This window comes from Toxotes jaculatrix, chromosome 18, assembly GCF_017976425.1.
Source record: "Toxotes jaculatrix isolate fToxJac2 chromosome 18, fToxJac2.pri, whole genome shotgun sequence".
NCBI classification, from domain to species: Eukaryota; Metazoa; Chordata; class Actinopteri; family Toxotidae; genus Toxotes; species Toxotes jaculatrix.
In genome coordinates, this window is record NC_054411.1 from 4,031,757 (window position 1) to 4,052,853 (window position 21,097).

Sequence of the window (21,097 nt, forward strand, 5' to 3'; positions counted from 1 at the left end):
TTTTCACCAGTGCACATTTTTCAGGCAGGGCAGCATTTTCTGCGCTATTCTACATTTCTGGACAGGTTTGAGAACTCATTATCTTCCACCATCTGACAGCTCTTACCTGAGGCAGCAGATCAGCAGGGAAGTGAGAAAGAAGGCGAGGCAGAGACAGGGTCAGCAGCGAGGATTTGCAAAATAACAGAACCCCTCTGTCAAGGTTTTGTTAATGTCTTTGTCATCCTGTGGCTCAAGAGGTGCCTTTCTGTCTGGCTGAGGTCTAATGGGATGTTGACCCAGCCCTGGTCCTGTCTGTCAAACATCATCAGTCTTAACAAAAGGAGTGAAAGAGGGGTGAGCAGTGTTCTCCTGAAAGCAATTCTGCGACGTTGAGACGTTGACAGCAGACAGCTGGGAGCCAATTGATTAAAAAAAAAAAAAAGTAAGGAAATGAAATGAAATTTATCATCATTATAAAATGCTTTCATTCAAGAAAAGTCAAGGTAATGTGGTGGATGTCAACACTACTTCTGCTCACGATACTGGCTTCTGTGCAGGAAAGTTGTGGCTAAATTGACAGACCTTAGAGAAATGAGATTTGGATCTTGGACCGCCTCCATATGTGACCTCTGTCATATTTCTGTACTCAGTGCTGAGAAATCTGTGTGTGTACAGAATAATCCACACACAGAAAACCCACCACATCTTGTACCTGCAAAGGAGAAGTGATGGTCCCATGAATATTTATCTGCTATTCTCTTCACTATACTACAGCAACTCCTAGCGCGTCATTTATTTTGTCCAGATACATATCTGTCGGGAGCACCTCTGTTTTGCAGAGGTGAATGAACCTGTAAAGTGGTACTTCATATTCTCCCGATCTGCGCCACCTCTGTGGCAGTATGGCATTAGCTAGCCGATCAATCATGTCGGTAAACCATGCATGAGTGTCAATAAAGGAGGAGTAGCACGAAATGAAAAATCCATTTTAAATCGCTCCAGCAATGAAAACCCAGCTATTGGTAGTTCGCTTTGCATTTTGTCGTCTTTTTCAACAATAAAAAACATCAGGTCTTTAATTGTTTCGTTTCCAAGGTGTTACAAGGCGTTTCTTTCTTTCTTTCTCAGAATCTTGTACTGACCCTGAACAGTCAAGGGGGAACATTTAGTGCAGAAGAGGCACAGATTAATAATAATGTCCGCTAACACCAACCTTGATAGACCACAATGCACTGCAGGCAAAGAAAATAAGATGGCAACAGCAGCTCAAATCCCCCTGTTTGTCAACTGGAGTGCCTCTGGAGTGCCACAATCAACCTTTCTCACTCCACCAGACGAACAGATTCAGCGAGCAGACTGCTGTGTTAAAATCGTGGGACGGAACGTAGAGATGACAAACATCCCCGTTTTTATGACTTGAGCGCGTCCTCATCATTGGTCAACCAAGGACTCTCTGTGATTGCAGAGTTGGTCTTGTATAGCTGGGTATAGCACTATATGCATGAATTTGAATTTGAAAATAACAGACCCTGGTTAACACCAGACATCCACATTTGTTTGCCTTTTATGCACTGCTCCTTTGTTTACATTATCACAAACATTATTCATCAGTCAGAAAGTGCTAAATACATGAACACTTACCTGATATCATCAGCGCTGCGCGATTCTTTGGAGGTTGACGAAAGTCATTCGGGAAAGTGGAGGAAATCATTAGCTACATCGGGATGTTATCTGGATAATCACATATGATCACATGCCCTTGTGTTCCAAGTGGTAGCAATATACATTCCCATTATCTCGATTCACGAACACTGAAGCAGCATGAGAAACTCTTGAGGGGTTACTGTGATGTTCAGTGGAACGGGAACATAATACATGTAGATGGCCAAAGGCTACTTTGCTAATGTTGCTTATACTGTAAGAAGCTTGCTAGTGCTGGTCCTAGCTTAGCTCATAGCTCCTCTTATTCTTCATTTGTGGAGCTGGGGGACCTGTCAACTTGTTGGCACATTGGTTTCTCAAAAATTAGCCAAGCTGTCCTGATGTCATTTACACCTGACTGAGATCCAGTAACCAAGCCAACGGACCGCCTCCAAATGTGGTCCATATATTTGCAGACTGATTGCAGAGAAGTCTGCATCCGTTTACACCTTGTGTTAAAATGCATTTTTCCTCATCCATGGATACACCAGGAGACACCAGCAGCTGCCAGTTCACTAAGTACATGTACACTTTCCACCTTCGTGGAGGTTATAATGGTCAGTTATGGTCATATGGCCTAAAGTGAATATCAGGTGTAAATGATTAGATTACGACACTGCATCACAACCACTGCGGCTGACAGTGTAACCGTCAACCCAGTGACATATGTCAAGCTATAACCAGAGCGTGATGTTTAAATTTAAATTTAGCTGAGAGGCGTCCAGAGAGCATCGCTCCTCCTGGTTTATTAAACCACTTCCATCAGTCATTTCATTTCAATCAGTCATTGCAGCATTGAAGTGGATGGTTGTTATGGTGATTACTATTCATGAGTCGAGACCTCACAACTACATGTTAGCGTGTGTTACACGTGTGCACTCAATACTTCTCAAATAAGCTGCTCTCTGCAATTTTAACTCAATCTTTTATCCATAAATGACTTAAAGCCATTTGGTGGCCCTTGGTGAGGTGGTGGCTGTATAGAGAGACATTAGTGGAAGAAATAATTGTTCTCCACATACAGTAGCTTGAATAGGAGTGTGTCATTATATTGTTAACTCAAACACAACATGGAAAGGCTGGAGAGTTTTTGTGACATTAGCTGAAGCCCTTTTGAAGTCTGTTTTTAAGCGATATGTGGGAAATTGCCCTTTTCCTTTTTTTTCCACTTGTTGCTCATTTCTGTGAGCTCTACAGGTGCTTAGCTTTACCTAATAAGAGTTGTGTAGTGTGAAGTCTAGAGCTGTGGTCAACCAAAGAAAATCACCCCTGTCAGTCAACTGGTCGTGGGCAACCTGCACATTATCTCCACATTAACTCAATCAGCCACAGTGCATTGAGTGCACTCTACTTGGGAGCCTTATTCACCTAAATGAATGACAGATAAACATAAAAGGCTAGTATTTGCAGCATTGACATACTGAAAGATGCCAGTTCTGATACGTTCATACTCAAAAGCTCAAGCGTTAAACACAAAAGTTGACAGAGAATCCAAGAGCAGACAAGTTTCGTCCGCTGTTTTTCGATGATATGCCAAACTTCTGTTTGCAGCTGCTGATGTCAGTTACTTTGGAGCTGACTCTGAGTAAACAAACAGCAAACGTTCAATAACCATTAGATAAATTAGACCTAGCAGTCTAGGTTTGGCGAGTTTAAAGTGCCAGAACTCGAACCAAAGCACACAGACGTTTTCCCTGATATCTGTTTTCGCTGTCCACTGAGGTGAAATGTCCAGAAATCTGCTTAGAAATGATGTAAAAAGGCTGCTTCTCCTTCCTTCAGCCCCAAAACCTCCTTACTTAATAATCATCATGTGTAGACATTTTTCTCAGTATCAGTAATAGTCATCAGTTACCACTCTTCTCTCTCTCTCTCTCTCTCTCTCTCTCTCTCTCTCTCTCTCTCTCTCTCTCTCTCTCACTCTCTGTCTCCTCTCAGGTGTTCACCAGGTATGGGAAGTGCTACGTGTTCAACGCTGCCGAGGAGGGGAAGACGCTCCGCACCACCATGAAGGGAGGGACAGGAAACGGCCTCGAGATCATGCTGGACATCCAGCAGGACGAGTACCTGCCAGTGTGGGGGGACACAGGTAGGCCTGACAAACGTGCTCACCTGTCTCACTGCCATTCAGATCAGAGTCAGTAGGAAAACATAAAACTTCACGTCCCTCGCCAGATAAACGTGCATTACAAAGGATCATTTTTCCCTCTGAATAGTAGGAGAATAACCGTATAAAGTAATATAAGATGGAAATACTCAAGTAAAGTAAATTCTTTGTTACTCTCTCTCATTGTAAAAGTCTTTTTCCGAACTGTGAAATATCTGAAAAAAAAAGCCAAGAAACTGCAACCAAACCCCTACAGAGAAGATTAACTGGAGAGATTCACTGTGAAATGTCTCAAAAACTTTTTAAGCTGAAATTCTTTGTCTTTTTTTCTTTGTTTTGAAATCTTTTGGAAATCTTCCTGTTTTAATGTGGTAACACCATAAGTCCTCCTGTTTAGCAGTTATAAGCAGAAGTAGCAGTGGTTAACTTCTCCTACAGGGACATAATTTATCGCATTTTACTATATTGTCTTTCATTATCTGTTTATACAGCAGCTGTCACTTTTTTTTTCTGTCTGCAGCTCATGAGGCTTTATTTTCAACATGTGGTTTAACTCATCAGATCACTGCTTCCAGGTGCCTGACAATAAAAAACAGACGCTGCCTTGTTTCCCTTTCAAAAACAGTTAATGATTGTAGGTTTGGTGTATTTCAGCGCCAGGCTGATAATGATTGCGTGTCCTCCTGATTAAATCACTTCGGGGGACAGTTTCACACCAAGAAAATCTTTTTAAATTTTACACCAAATAAAGCTGCAGAAAATTGAGTGTAAGGTTTTATGAGATGATCGTCAGTAAATCGGTTTTGTTAACGCTATGCTTAACAATTTCTATTTCAGAGCAGCATTTTTTTTTTTATTACTGTTCTCACTGGTAGTGTCTTTTTTAAAGTATCACAGTATACTGATACTTGAGGATTTGCCCACACAGTCGCCAACATGCTTATTTTTAGAGCACTGGCACCTTTTCCATCCAAGCACTTCTTGCTGCAGTGATGACGGCAGACTTCAAGGATATTCCCTCTGAATAAGACTCTAAACAAAGTACTAAAGACATTGTCAGTGGCTGTGATGATATTTCTCCTCAGAGAACACAGACTTTCCGTGATCATTCTGCATATTCAAAACCCTTTCAAGTCGAGCACTGAAGCCTCTGATGATTTGTGTTATAATCTAGTGCAACTTCAAATTATCTTCCCGTACTGGTGTGAGTATTAGAGATCTTGTTAGCGGTTCAAATTGAGTGTTTTAGGGAAGCTGGCTGCCCGAGCGGTTCCACAGTGGAGCTCATTGAATGGCCGACTCACGTCTGAACCGAGTGGAAGGGCAGACAGGGGAGTTCCCAGAGCAACTAGCCGAGCCATGAGCTGCCCAGCAGATGGACATTATTTACTCTGAGCTCAAACTTAAAGAAGATCTATCATCAAAAAGCCCACGTCCTATCAATCCCCCTTGTGTTCTTCGATGGACAGCGAGTCCCACAGCCCCCCCGTCCTGAACTCCTCTCGGTTACAGTTCCGTTTGAACAGGCTATACTCCAGCCGCCACTCTGACAGCATGCGGAGATCCATCTCCCAGCAGGCTCCACTTCCCAGTGCCCTTGTTTATCCCTGTGTGGTTTAATTAGCCCAGATGAGCTGAGTCAGCCTCAGCAGGGGGCACGCTGTCTCCTCAACTGAGTCAGGTCTCTTTGCTGTGCAGACATGATGGGCACACACTCCACAGGGACTCTTCCTCCATCTCTTCCCACCAATTACCTTTTTTCCATCCACACCTTCTCCCCTCCCGCGGCTTTTCTTATTGTCCATCATCCAGCGGCCAGCAGTCGGTCTCTGGGGTTCTATTAGCACACGGCTCTGCCTGGGGAGCTGCAGGGCAGCCATGACACTCCTCCGCACTTTATCATGATGGACAAACATTAAAAAAACAATACGTTTCATGGTGTGAAAAATGAACGAGATGGATATAAGTTTGAGTGGTGGTTGAAAACAGATGGCCTGTTGCCTGGATACCCAGCTTTCTCCTCACTGTGCTGCTGACCAAACTGCTTAGGGATGAAAGTAATAAATGGCTTGGATGTGTCTGTCTGTTATTTCTGTCCATACTGTAGCTGACTGGAAGATATTTTATCAAACAAACTCAGATATTTTCATGGAGGGCACCGGGAAATCAACATAACGTGATTAGCACTCTGAATCAGACCATTGTCTACCCTCAAGTGTTTTTTTCCTTCAGTTCTTATATGACTGCAGCTGAGATGGAGGATGGCTGAGAAGTGTAACCTCTGGTTCCACACATGCTGCTGCATCTCTGTGAAAACATGTTGCCTCTGTGAGCTTCGAAACCCAGACACAAGCCTCTTGTTTTTTTGCGATTGCAGATTTCAAAGACGCTCTGAATATTAATTTAGAAATAAATAAAATTGCCACCAGCACATGGAGTCCGACAAACAGTTTTTAAAATGTAAGACTTCTGGTTTTTCATCTGTGAACTTTCAGATCGTCTCATTAGTTCAACTCCTGCTACACACTGACCTTTTTTTTGAGACGTCATCTGAAGTTTCGGAGTCGGACAGGCCTTTTTCCGATATCAGATTCGTCAAGCAGTCTTGATCAAAGTAGTCTGTTTACTCACTCAGCGCCCACCACATGTTTCCCTTCAGCGGCAGAGCTACAAAATGTTTGCAGTGTGATGAAAAGCCCTTCAAACAGCTCCCAGCCTATGAAACTGTGATGACATTCAAGTCCCATTTCTTCCTCTCAGACTAACATCTTTTTTTTTTAATCATACACATCACAGAGTTTTGTTTTAGATTGAATTGGCACTCAAAACCTGACATTTCAGAGTTCCCATGCAGCATTGTGCTCACCCACTGTGTCTATATCTGCCTTTAACAATGTCATTGATGGAGTGATGCAGAATGGGAGAGATATGCAAAGACTTAGAGTTATTGATGTCGTTTTTTAATCTCCTCTTTGAGAACGTGGGAGAGGCATGTTACATCGAGTTTTTTAATATCTCTTTTTCTCACTTCACTTTGTTTTATTTGGTTCTCTTTCTTTCACTGATTGCTTCTTTACTTTGTACTAAATTTTCATCTTTTTTTTATGCTGATATCTTTACGTCGCCTCTATGATTTTTTTTTCCAGACAAAGCTGCCGTTCTTTATTTCATTTACAGCTACAGCATTTTGTAGGCACAGGTTGGGGACTCATCCCCAGTCTGTTCTCTCTGTCTCTCTCTGTTTTCCGTCAGTGTACCATCTATCATCTCAGATCTTAGCTCCCATTTTACGTGGCAAACAGGCGAGTAAAGCCCGACAAGCATTTGAGTGCAGTGCTAAAATCTTGCTGTGCCTCTGCACTTTTTTTTTTGTCTGCTGTTATTAAATCAAAGTGATGGTGAAGAGCACTCTGAGAAGAGCCTGAAAGGAGCAGAAGGATGTTTTTTTTTCCACAACAGGTTAAACCAAGTGCAAAGTTGAAGTGGAAAGTCTGTGATCCTTTTATCTTTTCTACTTGTGTCATTTACTTTTGTGGTGTTTGGTCAGCGTGATGTTCATGTCTCTGTGTGTAGGAGGCAAAATTGCTTTGTTCATGAAAACTTAAAGCTGTCGTTCTTTCAGTGCAACAGAAAGTTTCTTGGTTTTGTACAAATGGCAGCAAGAGGTAGTTGTTCATTTTTAAGCATGTCAGCATCTAGAAGTGATGTGTCCTATCGCTGGTGACCGCGGTGTCACGAGTGGCTGCAGCTGCCTCTGGATGTGGAACTCGTTTGCTGCTCTTTACAGGACATTTTCTTTCATTTTCATTCTTGTTGTAAATTGTGATTTTTTTTTCTCTATGACTGCACAAAGTAAATTTGCACTCATTGTATAAATATAGACACGTTTTGAGGATATACTTGTTCAGTGTGACATGAAATTTTGCTTCAGCTTGCCAAAACCTGTTCAGTTCCCCCACTCTCACCTGACAAGCCCCGGACCAGACTGTGGCAGCTAGTGGACAAATGTGAGATAGAGGGGACATGGTGTTACTGACAAATGTTCCTGTGGTTGTGATTGTGTTGCAGACAGGTGGAGAGGAAGTCTCAGAGCTCCACAGAGGTGTCTGAACAAGACTACCACACACCCTGTAATCAGTACAAAGACATGCCTGATAATATGTGCCTGTTTTAAAAATGTCAATTTAAACACACATGTATCCGCGCTTTTGGATGCACAGACGAATTTTCCCAATTTACCCCTGTCAGTCATCTCCTCCCGCCCTCATGTTTTTCCACAGCAAAATATGGAATCACTTGAAAAGCTGAAGGAGAACAGAGGTGAGAGCAGGACACCCGCTAAATTTATTCACTGTCATACAAAGCAGCAAGATCTAAGTTATGATTGTGGCTGCTGCTAGCATCCTAATTTAGTCTGCCTCTCACTTTGTTGAGTCATTCTAAGTCAATGAGAGTGATAGTGGTGATGAAACGCATAGTAACCACAGATCTGTGGAGCGATCTTTTATTCTGCTCAAGCCGTGGTCAGATATCACAAACACGGTTACCCATGATCCTCTTGATCATCTTTTGATAAGGAGAGCTGGAATGACTGGAGCACAAACAAGCACAGCGAGTCCTCTCTCATAAACTGAACTGATTCTCTTTGTCTTTACAGAACTGTTTCTGTACATTTATGACAAAGTGCGACACTACGAAAGCCTCCCAGGAAAGATTGTCTGAAAACACGCGCTGTTGTGATGGTTGTATATCTGCCGTCTCGTTCACAGCCAGCGTTTCGCCTCACCCCCCCGCCTCCCACAGTGTAGCCGTGCGTCAGCAAACACCTGTAAATACTTTCACCTTCCAGTGTGGTCAGCGTGACCCCACCTTCAGAGACCTTGTGAGGACCCACTGCAACAGAATGAGATCTTACCCTCTTACATTAGATTGAATACAATTGTGACCCAGACCAGCTCTGGACCCAGATCAAGTATTACCAGGAACATAGAGAACCTGTGAAGACCTATGAGTTGTCCTGTCTCCGATGTCCTCGGCTGTGTCCCACTTGTGCTTTGTCCTCAGCTGCCTCTTCTTGTTCCTGTTACATGTGGTGATGTTCAGTGTATAAATAACGGTCCGTGACATTTTCAGAATGCGTTTATTTAAAAGTAACTTTTCAGTCTTTGTTGTGGCAGTTTGTTCATTTTTGAATGTCACCTGTGTTTGTAACAGCGTTTTAAATTCAGCCAGACAAGCATGTGGCATCAAATCCAGTAAGTGTTCAGCCAGGATGTTAGCATGTGGATGTTTGTCTTACAGCAAGTGCTTTAAATGACAAATGTACAATCACACAACAACTGAACACATATATACATATTTTTTGTGCAACAGGGATGTGTGTGTCGAAAAGCTGCTAATGAGCTACCAAAGGCAGCAGAGCTATGTTTAGCAACAATATAATTACAGAAACTTCCACTAATATACACAAACTTAAGTTGAAAAATATAGCTAATGTTATTTTTATCAATAAATTCTTTAACAAGACCAATAATGAATTTCTGCCGCTAACAAGTTTTGTACATGTTGCGGCAGCGACAGCAGTCAGTGTAGTTATTGTCTTTTATATCCAATTGTGATCAAATGGCAGTGGAATTAAGTCATTAAAATAGAAATGAGTGACACCTCACTCCAGATGTTTCTGTGTGCTTGTCGATTTGAGGAAACAGTTTGAGGAAGGCCCTTTCTACAAAGCCACATTCACAAAGAAGTGACCTGTTTAATCATCAAGTGTGATTGAACGTGCTTTGGTCTAGATTGTCTTTGTTTAAGCTCCTTGACCTGGTTTTATTCTGCTTTGCTGAAGAATGAATGAATGAATGAACAGGTCGTTGACCAGACTTTGGCCTGAACTCTGCTGAGGTGGATGTGCTAAAGTTTAACCTGATATGAGCTAATTCGGCCTTATAGTGGTACAGATCCAGTCAAAATGTGTCTTTACTACAGCCACAAAACAGTAATAGCTTCTTAAAGGTACAATGGACACATTAAAAATGCCAAGTTGCAGAGGTGGACAGTGTGGGATGAGACACGATGGAGGACATAAAAGCTGTCAGCCGCACACAAGTGCAAGGCCTTCATTACACAGGACATGATATTATATATTACAGGACAGATCGGACACTGCACAGGACACAAAAATTATTTAAGTTCCACACACACACACACACACGGTCTAACATCATTTTTTACACAGTCTCTCTCTTATACACCCTGGAAAACATGATACACATTCATGCACACACTTCCTTTTCCTCACACACTCACAAACACTGACTCTGATTATCTCTCTCACACAGCCAATTTTTCATTCATACTCTTTTATGCTCACACACACACACACACACACACACACACACACACACACACTTGCTGTACTGTTTCTCAGTGATGTTCTTTCAAACCCACAGCAAACACACAACGGCCAAAAAAAGCATGTTTGATCCCGTCCTCCGTTCCTTTAACGTGAATGCATCCAAGCTGTCGCCATATCACTCACTGCAGATGTTTGATTGATGAGTGTGTCAGCGTAGGGTGATACTGCTGCGCGTGTTTGTGTGTGTCGTCTGTTCATTGGTGAGGCCGGCCGCGCTGAAAGGCTCGGTTGCAGAACACCCTGAGGTGTCCGGCTGGTCGGCTGGCAGTGGAAAGCCTTGATTGAATGTCTCGGAGCACACTGCTGAATGTGAGGACATGGAGAGAGAACGTTATCGATTTCTACAAAGACCGCTTTCTCTACTCCCATAAATGTTATGGCTCTTTTTGTCCTTGCCTGTCTGTGTGTGTGTGTGTGTGTGTATATATGTGCAAACGAGTGCTCTGAATGGCAGGATAAAGGTCCTTTCATCTATGGAGTCAGCACCAAACCTTCCTCTCTCTCTCTGTGTTTGATGTCAAGACAAATGGGACAGCACGTCTCTGAGAGTGTGTTATAATAAAGACGGTTTTAAAAGCCTGTGGCTTTTTCAGTCGAAAGCCCAAAATTCGTTGCTAAAAGGTTGTTTCAAACAGGAAATTCTGTATTTAACTCTCTGCAACAGCATCTATTGAGTGTAAAGTTTTTTTTCTGCTCCTCTGCTCCCCGAGCAGTTTATCTGAATCCATGTCAAAAAGCCAAAGACATTTGAAGTTTTTTGTTTGTTTGGTTTTTTTGCACATCTGTGTTTGTTCATAGTCTGAATAAATAAACTTACCTGGCCTTTCCATCTGTCTCCTTTCCAGAGGATACAGCCTTTGAGGCAGGTGTGCGGGTGCAGATCCACAGCCAGGCGGAGCCCCCGTTTGTTCATGAGCTGGGCTTTGGCGTGGCCCCCGGCTTCCAGACTTTTGTAGCCACACAGGAGCAGAGGGTAGGTGTCCCTGACTTCAACTGATGCACAGTTAATAGCTTTTTTTTAATCATTGCTCTTCCTTGTGCTGTTTTTCTCTTCTAATCCGCATGTTCAGCTTATCGCTCAGAGATAAAAAAGCAAAATTCTGTGATAAATAACTTGCCATAACAGCCCTGATGGGATTTTCTGCATGCATGTATGTGTGTGTGTGTGCGTGTGGATCAGTTTGTGGCTGCTTGTGTGTCCCGACACGCTCTGGACCCTCTGCTGGCCTCTGCAGTCCCTCGGTGATTGTTGACTGACGAATGATAACTTCCCCCCTCTGTCAGTGGCTTTGACCTTGCCGGTAGAGAGGTGCTTCACTCGAACTCAGCCCCACTCAATCACGCTGAAGCTTTGTTCCATCACACAAGGCCAATATTAAAAGCTTGGGGTCTCGCAGATATATACAGCCAGAGGTATTTGATGCAAATAGCCTTTTCTCTGTCACCAGAGGCTCCCACTTCACAAGGCTGTTTTCCCCTTCTTCTCCTTTTCATTTCTTCTGGCTTGAGTCAAACAAACCTCTGAAGATGTCTCTACACTGTCAAGCTGCAATGTCTTAATATTGTGAGTCCTCTCAGCTGTGTCAGATAAGAATCCATTTTAGTAAGGTTATTAGTTCTGTCTCTCATTGTCACTTGTGGCTCTATTTTTTTTTTTTTTTTTTTGCTTTCTGTCTACCTCTTTCTGATTTTGTGCCTCCAAGTTAAAAATGCATTGTCTGTCTCAGCAGTGGGAGTTGTGACTGCGTTGCCCTTCTCTGAGCAGACAGATTTCTGTCAGGATAAATTCGTTGCGCTCTCATTTTTAAAATGGCCACTTCCTGGAATATCAATGACGTTTGTTTTCCTGTGGCAACCACAGACTGTCAGTCAGTGTTTTCATGAAATGAAACCTACAGTAACTCATTTTTGTTTTTCCTTTTGGCCCCTTGAAGCAGAAACAAGCTGAGAACATTGACTTTTCATCACCTTTCAAGTTGCTGTGGGGAAACTGTTAACAAACACTTACCTGTTTACTCATCCAGCGGATACAGAGCAACGCTTGCATTAATCTGGAGTTTGGTCAAACCAGATGGTTAATTTTCATCCAAAATTCACTCTTAGCTTTGATTTGGTCTCCATTAAATATCTGGCTTTTTAGCTCTTAATTGCTCCACTGTGCTTCGCTAGCTAGAGTTGCTAATGTGTCTGTGTGCCATTTGGTGCCGGGCAGGCAGAGCACAGTTGGTTTTTAGAGCTTTTATGTAACAGAGCACCCGTGTTTGTGTAACACGGGTGCTCTGTGACAGCAACACACTCCTCCGGCCAAAAGATCCTTTCTGATGTTTCCCCAAAGACCTTTTCCTTCCTTCCTTTTAATGATAAAACAACAACAATAGATTTATGAAACGTGTTGACGTTATTTATGATTCAAAAGGGAATCTCTAAGCAAGATTTCAGTCTTTTTTTTTTTAGATATTATATTTAAAAAAAACACTTTTTCCATAATTCCTTAATAAGAGTTTCTAATTAGCTTTTTACAATATCACATGTGCACAACAAAGACCTCAGACCTCAGACCATGCTTCAGAAAGGGGCAGTGTCACCCTGACAGCAGGAAGGTAAGATGAGAAGAGAGATCATGACATGCAGCGATGCATCCTCATATTAAAATTTGTCCATCTGAAGTCAGACTAAAACTGAAACTATATAAATTATACTGCAGAAGTTTAAATATGTAAGTCTCGGCAGCTGAACGTGTGTCTATTTGTAAAAATTCAAACACATTTTATACTTGATTATAATTGTTAATATAGGTAAAATATAAAAAAGCATAGCGTACAGATTAGATTCCCCAGGTTTCTCTGGGTAACCTGGTTTCTCAGTTGCATGCAAATGTACTGACTGAGAGTGAATGAAATAGCAGATAATAAAAAAGCAGCTTGGTTTGAATTTTAGGAACAAAATTCAGTGGAATCCTCGTCTCACCACATCACAGCTCGGAGAGAGGTGCTGCAATACAAAGAGTCACCTCAGCGGTAGGCGGAGGGGATCTATCCAGAGATGGTTATGCCTCCTGGGTAATGAGCCTCCAGGGTTTCTGTCTCTATTCATCTGTCAGCCCAGTTCTGTGACTGGCAGGGCGAAGACAGGCCCCCGTCTGCCTGCCTGCTGCGAAAACACTGCCCCTCTCCACAAGCCCACACAGTGGGAAACACAGCCGACTTAGCTCCAGCTAATTAATGCAGAACTGCACTTTGTATCAGAAGTCTGAGAAAAAAAAAGCCTCCTACTGTGAGAAGTTCCCACCTGTCTCTTCAAGCTTCTTCTTCTGTAGAAACCCCGGAGAGCACTTTCAAATATGTCCAAAAACAATCAGGATAATGATGATTGGGTAGAGCATCTGGGGCGAGGATTTGGGATGGGGCCTTGTGGAGGATGTTTAAAAAAAAAACTTGGTGATTAGTGGATCGTTATAATGGATGCCATACCATATCAGTCTGCCTGTGAAAATGACTTTGACAAAGAGTCTAAATGAACTCATTTTGACTAATAATATTGCGCCGAGATCAAAGCGGCTTAATCAAGTGAGCTAAAGGCACAAAGTACACAGCCTGTGGTGAGGGCTGAATCAGTCCTCACACACAGGCAGGCAATTTTAAATGTAAGCTCTCCAGACATTGAAATTGCCCTTCTGTGGGTTTTTGACTGAAGCTAAAGAGGCATGGTGTTCCCTTGGCTGAGAAAGTCATTCTTCCAGAGGATAAAAAAAAAAAAAAAGGCTTCATTATACCATTATTCCTTTGCTGCATCTTGATTCAAGCTCAGAGTCTTTGTGTTTCAGTTCAGCTCGGTGCTGTCAGGAAAAGCAGCAAAAAAAAGCATTTAGCTGAGGCTTTTTTTTTTCTTTCTTTCTTTTTTTAAATTTGTGACTTGCCTCTGTACAATGATCTGATTTAATGTTGAGGTTCAGCTCCAACCTTCTCTCTAAAACTTCCATTTCAGTTCACCCAACCAGTGTTAATACAATGACCTTATTAAAACCCACCCTGTTCTTAAATCCAACTTTTTTTTTTTTTGAACAATGTCCCTTGGTGACCAAATTGTAAAGCCTAATTAAAGCATTGCTCCGGTATCACAGGGAAATGGAACATTAATTAATAACATACTGAGTGGGACACAGGGCCCGACTCTTATTAGACCGACCATAATCAGGTCAGCAGGTCTCAACATAGTGAAAAGTGATATTGAGCACCTCAGATTATCTGATTACAGAGAAATAATCAGATCTCGATTCAGCCTCAGCTGACTTTAATTAGACCTGAAGAGAAGATTAGCTGATATTGTGAAGGTGATTTCAAAGGTTAAGGATTGCAGAGAGGCACCTCCCTTAAATCCCTAATAAAATTAATAGCGCCTGGATGTTGGTATTCATCGCTCGCTGCTGGCATCAGTGAGGGAATGTTTAATTACAGGAGACATTACAGCCGTGCCCAAAAACGGCCAGAGGCCTCTGGATGCTGAAATATTCAGCACGCTAGATTGCTGTTTGGATTGCGTTTGAATTTATTGTCTTGAATTTAGTGTTGGTAAAGTGAAGTGATTGTAACTGCAGACCTACGGCACCGAGCTCCCTCGTAACATCGCCTGATAGGAGGGGCAGGGTTTCAAATTCTGTCAGTGCTAACAAGCAAACTGTGGCCAAATTTCACCTGGCAGGATGTTGTGTTTTGCCTCATCCCAAAAAAAATTGCTCTTTTGGAAGCGAAAGCCGTCTCACTAGGGATGCATTGTGATGACAGTGAAGGGATCTGGGGAACAGAGGGTGGTGGGTGATGGATACTGAGGGTGCGGGCAGAGCGCTCAGCCTGTGTTGTGGAGCAGATGGGCCTCCACGCTGCTCAGCCTGGAGTCCCCCGTCCCTCATCTGCTGTCCCTGTCTTCAGAGCTGCAGGAGCAGGAGGAGACCATTTGGAGTTTTTGTGCTCCCATCGCCGGGTGTTATGGGATTTTTTCCGACTGGGTCTGGCTATCTGTTGAATTGTTTTCCACTCCGCCTGGTTTGTTGTGAGGCTCTTCTGCTTCTCTGTACTGGCTGAGTTTCAAGGACTGGTGAACGCGTTTTGGAAAGCTGCTGTCAGGATCTGTCCACGTTTTGGACTTAATACATGGATTTTGTCTGTATGTGTGCGTGCAGGGTCTTCAAACATCTTAAAAAGCATTGAACTCAGTTCCCTAAAAAAAAAAATCCCTTAAAACATCTGAAAAATCCAAGACGGTCTTGTTTGCCTTACATGCTAACATTATTTATAACGTTTTTCTATATACTATATAATCTGGTGCAGCAGGAGACTGTGCAAACACTTCACAGCAAAACACCGTTGCTACCGACTCACAGTGGGCGAGTATTAATTATAGCAAATACTTGAATTATCTTAAATGGATTATTTCCTAAGTGGTTAACCTATCTGTTTTCAATTCAAGGTCATTTTAAATGATTTATTACATTATTCAGAATTATTGCTACATGCTGCTCGGAAATACTGAAAATAAAAAGATACTTCAGTAAATAATTGCTGGCTTTATTGTCCACTGTGGTTTCCCATCATTCCTCAACAGGTATGAGAGAGAAAAAGGTAATAAATTGCATTTTATGTGTTCTTTAATAAATCTTAAACTCAGTCTCAGCTTTAATTTGGTGGAAACTGCAGAAACTCTGGTGCGAGAAAAAACTGGTTTGAGAAAAAAAAAAACTATCTGCACTGTTTCTGGCTCAAGGCCTCCACTAACCCCTCGCCTCCTCTCTCAACTGTAGCTGACCTACCTGCCTCCCCCGTGGGGAGAGTGCGAGTCGAAGGCTCTGGAGTCGGGCTTCTTCCAGGTCTACAGTGTAACTGCCTGCAGGATTGACTGTGAAACGCGCTACATTGTGGAGAACTGCAACTGCAGGATGGTGCACATGCCCGGTGAGCATCACTGCAGCGTATTGGTGGCGTATTGAGCACGCATTCATCGACAGAAGCTTTCAGCAAGCTGGCAGGATTTTATGTGAGATTAAACTGCAGTGAGAGGTCTCATATTGGCGTCACAAGTCAATACTGGATTAGGTGTGGGCATTTAAAATAGCCCTGTGTGCAGCGCCTCATGAATTGATTCTAGATTCATATAACATATATACATATAAAATTTCCACACTTTGTTTGCAGAGTCTTCCAAGAACCTTAATGTTTAAGCGCTGCCACTGGGGAATTTCTTCCTCTAATGCGTTTCATTCAATCTGTCCCTAGGTGATGCTCCGTACTGCACACCTGAGCAGTACAAAGACTGTGCGGAGCCTGCCCTTGGTAAGTCCGTCTATACACACAATTTCATGAACACGAGTCACGATGACACTTGCTTACTGTATTCTGGTTTACATATCATTATTTGCCTTGGTAAAGGATTAGTTTATTTTCTTCTGTCCTGTTGATTCAGAGCTTTAAAGCTAAACCTGCTTTAAAGATGAGCAACACCAGAGAGAATTTTAAGCTTGAGACGGCTCAACTTAAGAGGAGCTACAGTGTATTATCATGAAAGCCAAAGCGCTGTTGAAAGAAAAGAATTTACTGTGGGTACGGGCGATAGGCACTGTCTGTCACTGGACTTAATTTCAAATGCAGCATGTAGGCTCTGCAGACACACATCAGGTCTGCTAGAAGTTTCAGCATATGTGTCACTTCTTAACTTTATGATTTATCAAGAGAACAGGATTCATCTCAATATTTCCCCCCGTGTGTGGGGGCCCTCATCAAGTCAGTAACCAACATCAGAGCAGACAGGGGCTGCAGTGTTAGCGTTCAATTTAATGGATGGGTGGTCAGATAGATAATGGGTCATATTTCCTGCGTTGAGGTAAATTATACAGACACGTAAAAGGCTTTTGGCAGGTTCGACTCAACTCTTCAAATCCAAGATTTTATATGAACTTTGTCAGTTTTATCAAATGTTGGCTCGTCCAGCTGTTTTAAGATATTGATCGGATTTTCTTTGTTTTGACTTTTTATGAAACTGCCGTAATACCAGAGAGTAATATTTCACCTTTTGCCATAGCTGTACACTGGGGAGAGACTCATGAAAGTCAGATTAGACAGTTTCTTTGTGATTTTATCTAATTCCTTGGACAGTGTTTAAAAGTCAAGGTTTTCTGCTTCCAAAGCAGTGAGATCGTAAAGAGGTGCGTTGAATATTTGAATATCACGTTAAGGGGCACAAGGAAAAGCTGGAGGCTATCCCAGCATGCACTGGATGAGAGGTGGGTTTCATGTTCCTGATAAACTGGGCATGTTCCCAGTTTATCAAAGGGCTGACAGACAGGCAGACGAGCGCATACTCACTTACAGTCACACACTAACACTTTTTGGTTCTCAAAAATTAGATGTTAGAAAATTCACAAGCAACGTGTCTTTGCATAAAAATGCCAAAGACTTCGCCAAGAAGAGTTTTTTTTACCAAAGAAACAGGAAGACTGCTGAAAATGACTAATGTGGATATGAATATCTACACTAACAAGAACAAAGGTCAAATTTATATTCAGTCTAATCAGGTGGGGTTACATGGACTTACTGTGAGCTCTGATTATATACTGCATCATGAGTGTTTTACGAGGTGAGATGGAGAGTGTGAACACTTGGGATCAGACTAAAGCTGGATTTATTTTTACTTCTGTGTAAAGGGGGTACATCCGACATAGGGTGGTCATGTGAGTAGTCTCCAAGATTAGGCCTCCTCAGAAGCCTCTGATGCTGGTGGAGATTGTTAAGAGTAAAGACGGCATTAAGAAAGTTGAAGAAAGACTCTGTAGTCTTGTCCTTTTCAGTGAGCAGTTACACTGCTCTGTATGAATGACTGAACGTAAACACAGCGATTTCACAGCCTTGTATTCAGTAATGAGACATGGTTATTTGGATGTAGCTCCAGTTCTAGTGTGTAACCCACTGTCACTCTGAATCCGAAAATAAATGAAAGCCTATAAACACAGTTACTGTGACAAATATAATTAAAGCACCGGTACATCCATCTAGGTTTATGGTGTTGAAATCAGCTGATGAAATCCGACGCTCAACTGTAAATCAGACTCCAGGCTTTAATGATCCTGTTCTCCTCCGTTCTCTTTCGTGTGGGTTCTTTCTTATTTGAAAATTAATTATGAGCATAGGGTCCAGTTATGTTTTTCACAGGTTAAAATAGTCCAAAATTCTGGGCTCATAAAGCAAAAGAAATTTATTCCATCTTCATTATGTTTCATTGGAGGCAGAAATATCAAAAAATGGATATCTAAAAGCTTTGGCAAATAAAACCAAAACCCTCTGTATGGCTGTGAAGTAAGAGAGAAAACGTTTCTTTTTGTAATTTGGGTGCAACAACCCTTCAAGAGCTTTACCCATTTAGCAACCTAAGTGGTAGCAGTGGTAGGGCTTTGTAATTAAAAAGCACTACACAAAACTAATTCATTTTGTTTCATAGTAATTTAAAAAAAATATATAGCATACACAGTACTGTTAAGTTAAGCCACTGTTGAGCATGTTGATTCTAATATAAGCCCACAGTACGTAAAAACATAAATAATACATAAATAATAAGTTGATTTAAAAGGATACTGAGTAATGTATGACCTTTATTAATCTCATCTGTTGGACAGTGGGAACTGCAAGAACATCAGTGAGACTTTCTCTCCTCCCACACTCTCCTCCCAGAAAATTATCTCTGAAAAGCCAGAAAGGTACCAAAAAAAAATGTAGCTAAGGGCAACAAAACTTCCAGGCAATCAGCATCAAGGATGCAGACTCCCACACCATGAGAGCATTCAGTGTAACTCACCAAGGTGTCATTAATGTGCACTTGAAACCGCAAGTTACACGGAATGATGCAGGAGAAGTGTGGAAGGCTTTGGTGCTTATTGCAGACAGCTCGTTTCCTCTCTCTTTCCTGTAATTGGCTTCATTTTTGGAACAGTAAGACTTTCACAATCCCAACACACGCACTCACTCAGCATGGATCATTGAATGCAAATGAATTCTAGTTTTAAATCCAGTGCCAATTTGCTATACCCATCAGAGGAGATTTCACACGGCAAAGTTTGATTGGGTTTTTCTCTCGCTCTAACTGTGTCACTCACGGCGGCGCTGAAAATATTTTTTAATAGGAGACAGCTGCATCTGTTGTCTGAGAACAACTTGCTTATCTAGATGTTTGCTTTTGAGGAAACAGAGGTAGTTTATAGTTACACACCCAGAACAGAAAACAAAAATATTTCTGTTACAGTTATTCAAAACCGTCTTAAATAAGTTGCTGTATCAGTTGTCTTCCTGTCAGAAAGATATTTATTTATATCATGTAGTATTAACAGCTAGTTATGCTTTAAAGTTGAGAAAAATATGACACTTATCAGGAAAAGAAATGTATTATGGTAATGTGGTCTTTTAGATTTAAATGTGTGTGAGCGAGAAAATGTGAGGGAGGTGGACAAAGGTGAGAGGATTAGAGAAAGAAATCAATCATTTGAATGCACGAGGCTCTCGCTCTCATGTATCCAATAGCGCCTCATTTGAATAAAAATAGGAGACCACTGAGAAGCCATATTGAATTTCCTCTTGCAGTTACGTGCGTATGTGGCCCCGTCGGCTATTAGTGCACCGTGGGGGATAGCTGCCTCGTGCTCTGTGATCTGTTGGTTTGCCACTGAGCTATTTCAGTGAGAAATAAGGCTGATTTCCATTTGGAGAATAAGGGCTTGGATAGACGTGGAGATTTAAAATCTGAAGAAGGTTTTTAAGTCCGAAGAGAGGAGTGTTGGTGCTGAGAAAGGACTTGGTAAACCTCTGGTGAAATTAAAAGAGATCGATTTAAACTTTGGAACTTCAAAAAACCAGCTTATGAAATTATTTGTGAGGAGGGTGAGCAGCCTCAATGTCAGAGGAGCTTTTGATGGAGCTGTGTTTGAAAAGCTTATGTCGCCTGATATTACCATCACTGTGAGAGAGTTGGTGTGTTATGTAGGCTGTGGGCTTAAGACAAAATCATCCAGTGTATGTTTTGTTTTTTGTTTTTTTTTCCTCTGAGTCAAGCTGCCAAAGCAGAGCTGCAAATAGAGCTTGGCATTTCTGCATCAGGACTTTGTCTCTGTCAGGGTAAAGGCTGTTTTGCGGATGCTGCTCAAGGGCATGTTCGTGTTCAGAGCTTTACATTCTCTGCTCTGCGACACTGACAACAACACTGACTTACTGTAAACTGTTGTTAGAGCTTGTATGGAGTAAACATCCGTGCGATTCAAGCTGCAGAATGAATGAAGTTATTTAAAAGAAAAAAGCTGATGCCTGATGCCTGATGCATTTTCCTGTAGCTCTCAGAAGATATGAAAGCCTGACGCTCTCGGCACAAAGGTACAGAAGCTTCACACCTGTACTTTAGATTTACTTTAGATTGAGGGCAACGAGCGTGAGTGTTTTTCAGCAGTGGAAGAAAGCACTGCCTCAAAGATGTGGCTAATTAAAGTAATAACTGTAGCTGTGGTGGGCGTCTTGAGCCATTAGCACAATTTAACTTCAGTGTTTTTGCCATGTTGAGAAAAAGAAAAACGAAAGGAGGCAGAATAACGTTATAAAAAATTTATTTAGAATCTTTGAACTCTGAACAGTCATTTAGTCCAGAAAATAAAGTAAAATCCTCAGTGCTCCTTCCAATCCAAAGTCACCTCTTCAAATGTCATGTTTTTTCTGACCAACCGTCCAAAAACCAAAGTTATTTAATTTACAATGATATAAAAGAGAAGCCAAACATTTAAGATTTAAAAAGCGTACAGTGGCTTGAGAGTGACGTTAACATATGTTAAACCTTTATTTAATTTTTGACAGCACTGTAATAATTTAAAAAGAAAT

The 21,097-nt window shown here is 41.8% G+C and overlaps 1 protein-coding gene across 2 annotated transcripts in view; it reads left to right on the top strand.

Moving 5' to 3' along the window:
- Nucleotides 1–21,097, top strand: part of asic2 (acid-sensing (proton-gated) ion channel 2) — a 265,815-nt gene that overhangs the window by 240,490 nt on the left and 4,228 nt on the right. For both annotated transcript variants that reach the window (XM_041062780.1, XM_041062779.1), the window contains exons 2-5: nt 3,622–3,772; nt 11,051–11,178; nt 16,000–16,150; nt 16,472–16,528. In XM_041062780.1, the coding sequence (XP_040918714.1) occupies nt 3,622–3,772; nt 11,051–11,178; nt 16,000–16,150; nt 16,472–16,528 (487 nt within the window). The remainder of the gene's footprint in view (nt 1–3,621; nt 3,773–11,050; nt 11,179–15,999; nt 16,151–16,471; nt 16,529–21,097) is intronic.